The sequence below is a fragment of the Thalia democratica genome, chromosome 4 (assembly GCF_965202585.1).
Source record: "Thalia democratica chromosome 4, ktThaDemo2.hap1.1, whole genome shotgun sequence".
NCBI lineage: Eukaryota > Metazoa > Chordata > Thaliacea > Salpida > Salpidae > Thalia > Thalia democratica.
This window is the reverse complement of record NC_139168.1, coordinates 45334479-45343465: the sequence shown is the minus strand read 5'-3', so window position 1 is coordinate 45343465 and position 8987 is coordinate 45334479. Positions and strand designations below refer to the sequence as shown.

At 24.7% G+C, this 8987-nt stretch overlaps 1 protein-coding gene across 1 annotated transcript; it reads left to right on the top strand.

Annotated features, from left to right (window-relative positions):
• Positions 1–1947: 1947 nt before the first annotated feature.
• LOC145833386 (solute carrier family 22 member 15-like) lies at positions 1948–8770 on the top strand. Its single transcript, XM_082940564.1, has 6 exons — positions 1948–2022; positions 2791–2941; positions 3914–4090; positions 8089–8197; positions 8389–8492; positions 8700–8770. The coding sequence occupies exons 1-6, from the start codon at positions 1948–1950 to the stop codon at positions 8768–8770; spliced, it is 687 nt and encodes a 228-aa protein (XP_082796690.1).
• The last annotated feature ends 217 nt before the right edge of the window (positions 8771–8987 follow it).

The following is an 8987-nucleotide window of genomic DNA, read 5'->3' as shown; positions in this document are numbered from 1 at the left end:
GGCAATTAAGTTTTTTAGATAGTAATAAATACTTTTTTTCAAACAAAAACTATTCTGGTACTGCTGGAGTTGCTCCTGCTCGAGTTGTCCCTGCTCGAGTTGCTCCTGCTCGAGTTGCCCCTGCTCGAGTTCTCCTTGCTCGAGTTGCTCTTGCTCGAGTTGTTTTGGTTTAGTTGCCCCTGCTCGAACTGCCCCTGCTTGAGCTCAATTAGTCACAACCAGTCTTGTTTTTCTCGCCTTGTGGTCATTTTTTAATAACGCAAGACCATGATTTTTAATTCAAATTTATTCACATATAAAAAATCAGTTTGAAAAATATTTATTACAATACATTGCTTTTTGATAAAAAGAATCTGCGCTGAGTTAAATGTATATAATTTAAATACATTTAATTTGTTTAATTTTTTAGACACACCAAGTGCTAAAGAGTCTTTGTATTTCAAATTTAGCTGTCAAGAGAGCAACACTAAGTATAAAAAAGTACTAAAAGCAAAGAGAGCAGGGTCTGAAACAAAAGCGCGTTTTTTTTTTGCAAAAATGTATACATTTCTGCAGATTTGCAGAAACTTACCAAGCTATGTGCCTGATTACGTGTGTTTTTATTATTGTTTAATTTAATTACAGTAAATGGTTTACTTTTATTTTTGTTTCTTAATTATAAAACATGTAAAGTTGAAATCAATATACATTGTTTGCACACAAATAATAACTTTTATACTTTGTAATTTATTTTAATGAAAAAAAGGAAATAAAATCAAATATAAAATATAAACAATAATTAATTGTTTTTAAAACCTGTGGAGTACAATTTACAAGTTCTTACATAATTTTACAGATACTAAATACTTAAAAATTTAAAATATACTAAAGTTTTTCAATATTTTCTTGAACCAGAAACTAATTATAAATAAACATTATTCTAAAGGTTTAAAATGTTTTAAGGAATTTTGATATTTTAAGCTCTTTTGTATTAAAAACAAGTATTGATTTTTTTTAAATAATTCTAAACTTATAACACTGTTTTATTTACTTGCTTACACTACAAACTTTTCGTTCTTCTATTTAAACCAACTATAGTTATTGTGTTTTAAAAACTAGAAGATTAATATGTTATTTCTCTTCAAGAAGAAAAAAAATTGTTTAGAGAAAACTAGTTTGAAATAGTTATTGAGGGTTAATTTTTTCTGTAAGATAATATTCACCAAAGTTACATCCAAACGCAGCTTTCTAAGCTAAAATATTTTTTTTAAGTTTGTAAAGCTACTGATAAAAAAAAACAATTAAATTGAATATCTTCTAAAAAATCCAAATAAACAGCTTTTTATATATCCAAAAAAGTGGACTTTTCTTTAATCAATGAAAATAAAATATACATATTACGCGAGCTTTTCGGTTATTAAATTAATTAAATGGGGATTTAAGATAGCTTGTTTAAATTGAATATACAAAAAATAAAAGCTACTTAATGAAACTATTTAGCTTAATTTTTGTTTTCCATTAAGTTATGGAAATATTTGGTGAAAAATGGAGGTCTACTATGGGTATAACTTTTAACATGGGCTTTGCAGTTGGATATATATGTTTAAGTGGCTTTGCATACAAATGGAGAAATTGGAAGTATTTGCAGTTTGCTATTTCTTTTGTTCCACTTCCATTTATAATGTTTTGGTTTTTTCTTCCTGAATCTCCAAGGTAAGTCAATGAGTCTAACAAAATAAAATAAATTAAGAAGATGTTAGGTCGAAATAAATAGAATTACAGTTAAAAATTTTGATAGTTATAAAGTAAAGTTATAGTTTAATTTCTAAACACCAAAACAATAAATACCATAAATACGGTAGAAATTTAAAAAATGATAACTTAACTTAGCTAAAAAAGTATGAAAAATAACACAGATGGCTATTTAGCAAAAGTAAGAACACAAAAGCTATCAAAGTAAGTGAAAAGATGGCTTTAAGAAACGGAATAAAACTTTCGAATTCTGTATTTGAAAGAGCTGCAAAAAGTGGAAAAAACTTCAAAGTATATAACAACAACAGTAGTATCTAACAAAAATTATTTAAAATTGTTTAAAATTACAAATAATTTTACTGATTGGCTTTTATAAGCAATTTCTTATTATTTACTGCAAAGATGGTAACAGAAATCCATTTGGATTTCAGATGTGAATTTATATTTTTAAGCCTATACGTTTTGATTTAAGTTGTATAAATTTTGTGTCTCAAAAGGTTATAATTTTTACACTAATTCTTTAAGACTAGCTTGACAATCGAAATATAAAAAACCATTACCTGGACAAGACGTTAAAAGGTATTCAAGTGGTGCGCGACTCGATAACCGAAAGGTTTTTTCGTGCACCGGGTCTTTGGACCAAATATTTTTAGCGCTTTTTTTTTGTTGTTCAGTAAACAATTTATATAACCTTTACAACCACTAAAACAAAAAATTATAACTATGGAAATTACAATTTGTTAAATACTGAAATATTTTACTTTTCGAAGGAGAAAATATTAAATAATAACAATTTAAATTTTTACTTCAACAATTTTGATGAATTAAACTACTGCACGTCACATTAACTAAATTCAAAAAGATTAAACTAGTTTTTGTTTGTTTAAAATGATAAATTAATATTTAGTACTTTAAATGGGCTAGAAATGTTTCTTTACACTTTAAAATAAAAAGTTAAAAAAAAACAACCATTAAAAATAATTCTACAATAAATTAGAATTTGTTTAAAAATTTTTTAGAAATAATATTAAAATAAATTTGAAAAATAAACGCTTTCAGAAAAAATCTGATGAACCTATAAAAAATTACTCTCAATATGAGTTATTTAAAAGACCAAAAATGAGGCTAATAACAATAAATTTGATGTTCATCTGGTTTGTAGTAACTTTGGTTTATTATGGACTTTCACTGAATATTGGAGCTCTTGCAGGTGAATTTTTAAAGTGATTTAATTTAGCTTATAACCTAAATAACTTGGTATATTAGCTGGTACTTATCAAAGTATATTTTTTATTTTATTGTTTTTTTCTTTTAATATGGTTTTAAAACATTGTTTAAATAATTTTTAAATTTCAACTTAACTATTTTATAATTTAGTGCTAGATTTAAACCATGTTTTTTGTAATCTATATATAAACTTTTGAAAGTTTTAAAGCTTAAATGAGTTTAGTGTTTTTATTTGATATTTTAAAATGTAAAACTAACTAAATTCATTAAAAAATTTAATTATTTCAAATAAAGTGCAATACTTAATGGTATTAAAACATATTGTTTAAAAAGTTTTACACTTTGTTTTCAATTTATTATTTTACCTTTGTTTTTTTTTTTTTGTACAAGATAAATATTTGATAATATGAAACTTTTACATGACTTTTAAAAATATTAATATATAAAAGGTCTTGCTTTACTTGTCTTATTTTAAGTTATAATGACCTTAGTATATTAACTAAGTGTAACTTGTAACTAAGCATATTTATAATTTTATTTCAAGGTAAAAACCTAAAAAAGTTTTGTCTTAAATTTTTTTTTCTTAAAACCATAACTTTAACTATCTTTGATGTAAATTAAACTAGCCATAAGTATAAAAACTATTAAACCTATTTAAACTTTATAATCGTTTATGTCGCTTATTGAATTTCATTAAGCTTCACTTTAGTTTAAGTAATTCTAAACATAAACATATTTCAGACATTTTTAGAATCTTTTTATACGCTCCATGCAATAACGATATTTAAAACTATTTTTAAGTCATTCAAATCAATGAATAAGATGCATACTGTTTTTATGTTATTAACCATTAATAGATATCTTTCGGTAAATTTCTGAATGTAGTTTGTTTTTAAAAATTTATGTTATTTTTGATTTTTTTCATGCAAATATCATTATACTTGTTATATTTTAGGATCAATATATCTAAATAACACTATTGGAGGAGTGCTAGAAATTGTAAGTTATATTGTTCTACTTTTAACAAGTGAAAAAGTAAGTAGGAAAAAATCTCTTGGACTTAGTTTGCTTATTGGTGGAATTTCCTGCTTGGTTTCAACAGTTTTCAATCATTTTGCTGATAGCTACAAAAGTAGTTAATTAAACCTGAATTGATAACTTATATATTTTATGTAATGCATCAATTAAGACTTATAAAAATATGTTTTATTTAAACTTTAAGCTTAACATTATATACGATAAAATTATAGATATAACAAACAGATAAACAACTATTTAAGTACGCAAATATTTTATTGACTTAATGAGATACACTGCTAATAAAATATGAACAGCTCTACTGAGTCAAAATTCCAAAAGTTTTGGCTCCGCAGAGCTGTTTATATTTTTTGAACAGTGAAACTTCGTAAGTCAATAAAGTATTTGCGTAAAAAAAATTTTTAGATTTTTTTATCGTTCACTCAAGGACGATACCTGTCCAGTGGGACAAGACCTGTCACGGAGTGTATATAGGGTCAATAGGCCGGGGATCGACGCCTTGGTCTCGCAGTCGGTTACTGACTCGTCTTGGAAAAGTTAAGCTCACTCTCATTACTATTACTGGCCATGATATTATTTAAACAGGGTATAGGGGTGCTAAGCCACACTATTGAACCACCACTATAAAATCGATATAACTTAGTTTGATAGAAAAACGTTAACAAGTGAGAGACTGCTTGCAAAATATTTACTAAAATCACAATGATTTACACTTATGAATAATGGTAGCAAAAAGTAAACTTATTTAATTATAGCACCAACAAAATATAAATTAACTAACGGTTGGTTATTAGAATTATTACTCATAGAATTCAATTATTTTAAAACTCTTAGAATTAATCTTGACTGAGAGAACTTTTAAGAGAAGCAAACTGTTTACAAATCTTATTAAATCTATAGCAAAAAACTTTTAACTAGTAGTGTGAATGTAGCAACCACGAAATTTATTTATTTGTAGCCACTCACAATGTATAAACAAATCAAATAATTTATTATAACACGAAATTTACTGCAAAAACAATACCAAAACAATATTAAATATACTCACTACGTTTTATAGTTCGCTTCTATGTAAAATCCAATCTAAAATACTCCAAAAGGAAAAAACCCAATTAAAAAAGTAAGATTATACACTACTCAAACTTTTGTTTGTTTGGCGGCAAAACAATATAAAAAAAACCCTAATGTTTGCAATATTGAAAAGTTTATTTTATTTAGCCAGAGGCGTTACATATTAATAGGCTCTGCTTGTTTGGACCTATATTATTGAACACATTATTAGCTTATGTTATATCTTTGAAAAAAAAGTTTAAATTTTGTACTTATTAACTTTAAAGTGTTCATCTCAAAATTATTTAAGCAATAAAAAGATAGAACCTGAAAAATAGTACTTAATTTATCAATTTTGAACGACTTTAACTTAATTTTATATAACAAACTATACTAGAATAACAAAGCTTTATTTTGTTTTAACTAGACCTTTTTTTAGATTTAGAAGGAATAATTTTTTTTTAACATTAATATTTATAACTGTATACAATTTTTTTTTAATCACGATCAACACTATAAACAATTGGTATCTCTCAAAACTAGACTTGATGTTTAATAATTTTTTACAAATACATGACTTTATATATAAAAAAATAAAAATATCTCTATTTTTTACTTGGTAATGTTTTAGTTAGGTTGCGTTATGTAGTACGTTAAAAAACTGTTAAAATAAAAAAACGGGCGAATGATAAAGCTTATATACAATATAAGTAGGCTATAAAAAAATCGCAGAAATTAAACTTTTTCAGAAAACTTGCTACTTTTTAAGTATTTACATTTGAAATAAAATATGTAACAGAAATAATTAAATACTTTACAAAATCTTTTAGAAAATCAAGCTATCAAAAAATCTAAATGTTTTATATTTTTTTCTTTAAATAAAATACTAACCTAAAATAACGATTACATTTCAGGTAAATCAAAACGTTTAAAACTAAGACAAAACACTATTTTTAGAAACTTTAAATGAGCAACACAAAAAAGTTAACCAACAATTAAGATATAATATACTAAAGGTATCAATTTCTTTGAATTTCTAATATTTTTTTTTTTTTTGTAATCGAGTTAATTAATAAATAACTAGTCAAAAACATGCTAGTAATTAAGTTTTCAATATGGACTGGACAAATGTTTATCAATTTTTTTTTTAAATATCTACGGTTTGAGTTAAATAAACTATGTTATTGATGAAGTATTTTTATATTTAAAATAGTTAAATGTTTAATTTTATTTTTAAGCTGTGCAACTCTAAACATGTAAACATTAGTTCATCGTACAAAAAAATTTTCTTTTTTACAACTGGTAGTTTTTTTACAAGGAAACTTAATAAAACATAAAATATTTTTTTTTTGATTAATTTTCAATTATTTTTAAGTTTATATGATATTTACTGTAACTGTATTTATATACTCTTACTTATTATTTTCCTATAATGTGTTTAGTTTTACTAATGCGTTTTTTTTTAAATTTTTAGTATTCTAATTATTTTTTTCAATTTATTATATACAATAAACTTTTTTTAAATTACATTGTGTACTACTTCAAACTTTAAAAATAAATTAACAAACAAAAAATACTACTGTTCATTATTTTCAAAAACAACAGGTTTATTTGTTTCTTTTATCAAAGATGTAATTCTATCTATATACACTTCATTAAGATATTTTATTTAAAAAGTAAAACTAAATTGGCGGTCTTTTAAATAAGTATAAGATTTTTTTAAATGTTCCTTTACTGTTAATCATTTAGTTTTGTAAATTAAAATTACTTTTGGTTAACATTTTTTAGTGATAGTGTTTTAGTGTTTGAACACAGCTGTTTACATTATTATAATGCATTTATTGTAGCCCGAACCTTGTTTTAGAATTTTATTGTACCTTCATGGAAATTTAAAAGGGCTTGGCTTCTTATTTGAGCTGAAAGCTTTGAGCAGTAGGGTGCATCTGTTGCCCCTCAAAAAGGAAAGTTTTAGAATCCCGCAAAGTTTATTTTTTGACGTTAGGAAATCACATGAATAGACAGCACAAAAAAAACTTCCTACCTATCTGTATATTTGATAAGGGAAAAAGACTATTACACTAAAAATTTATTTTCTTCTACGTTTTTTGAGATAATTACCTCAAACGTTTAGGAAATGTTCCTTACCATATTTAAATTCTGTATAAACAACATTTAAAACAAATAAAAAGTAGAAATTTTATGCAAAAATAAAGAAAAAAATCAGTTGTTTTTTAAATTTTTTATAATTTATAATTTTTAATTTTTAAACTTTGTTTATACAGAACTTTCTAAATATGGCAAGAAAAATTTCCTAAACGTTCCAGGTAATTATCTCTAAAAACGTAGAAAAAGATAAATTTTAAGTGAAATAGTCTTTTTTCCCCTTTTTAAATATACTAATATAAAGCAAAATTTTCAAAAGTAATTTGCTCCAGAAGGCTTAAAGGTAGGAAGCTAATTTTTTTTGTGCTGTCTATTCATGTAATTTCCCAACATCAAAAAATTAGATTTGCCAAATTCCAAGGTCAGGGCAACAACACCACCCATAATTTTCAGCGTTATTCTTGAATTTCTTTACTTATTTCTTTTTTTTTTAACTTATACCACTTTATTTATGCTAATAGTATGCGGACTATTATTTGTTTCATAAAAATAGATAATCTGTTATTTTAATTTATCACTAGTAAATCCAGTAAGAAATATTTTATTTAATAAATTCCAATACAATAGCTAGCAACAACTGAATAAGATATACTTAAATAAAAAATAGAAACACTCTCTTTTGATAAAGGCGGGACGGTATAAGAAAAAAAATAGCCATTTTGTTATACTATAACTCTTGTTTGTTTCTTCAAGTAATTTATTTTAAACCTAATTGAAACAAAACAAATAGAATGAAATCAGACAAACATAAACTTTTTGAAAACTATATTTAAAATTTGAAAAATAAACAGTATTCAAGAAGGTAATACTTTTTTTCGGTTAGTAAAAAAAATGTACAACAAGATAGTTCTTTATTTGATTTTATACTACACTTTTTAGGTTTTACTACAATTTCAACAGCTTGCGCACTACTTGGTAAAATGTCAATATCTGCTTCTTTTGCAATAATTTTTAATTACAGCGCTGAAATTTACCCAACATGTGTCAGGTTTTTGAAAGTTGTTTATCTATTTATAAAATATATATATTTTTTTTTTGTACTTCTGTAATTATAGAAAAATTGTGTCATCAGTGTTAGATTTTTAGCATTGCGTTTTTACAAATTTGACAATGTTTAGTTTTATTACTAAGCAAAATTAGTTATTATGATAATTAAAGATAACTTATGATATTTATTAGGAGCACAGGTATGGGTGTAGTATCAATGGCTTCAAGAGTCGGAGGAATCATTACTCCATTTACCTTGCAACTTCAATACAGCATTCCCTGGCTTACTAGCGTTCGTAAAAAAAGCAAGAGCTGTTCTAAAATAAGACTAATTTTGTAATATTTAGTTCAATAACCATGATCTATGTACTTACAAAATAAAATAAATTTAACTTAACAAAAAATTGTATTTGATAAATAATGCTTATTAAACAAGTTTAAATACTAGGTCACATTTGGTACTTTTTCGATTGTAGCCGGTTTTTTTGCACATTTTTTACCAGAAACAAAAGATAAAAAACTTCCTACTACTCTTGATGAAGCAGAAAAGTTTTACGAAGGTGAAAAATTGTGAGTGAATATTTTGTAAGTTTGTTACAAAAAATACTCTTGTCATTGAAAAAAAAGGTTTAGACCAGAGCATTATTTGATATTTCTTACGAAATTAGCCTTAAGCTGTTCAAACCTATAAATAAGGTAAAACAAACGTTAACTACAAAAGTAAATTACACAAACTAAGTAATAAAGAGTTTAAGTGTGAGTTAAAACGTTTTTTTATTTATATACTTGAG

What these genes read in the sequence shown, in the direction of transcription:
- LOC145833386 (XM_082940564.1), top strand. Translation starts at nt 1,948, where the DNA reads ATGGCTTTAAGAAACGGAATAAAACTTTCGAATTCTGTATTTGAAAGA. An exon ending in TTTTGCTGATAGCTACAAAA is followed by an intron (nt 4,091 to 8,088) that starts GTAGTTAATTAA and finishes TACACTTTTTAG; the next exon opens with GTTTTACTACAATTTCAACA. An exon ending in ATTTACCCAACATGTGTCAG is followed by an intron (nt 8,198 to 8,388) that starts GTTTTTGAAAGT and finishes GATATTTATTAG; the next exon opens with GAGCACAGGTATGGGTGTAG.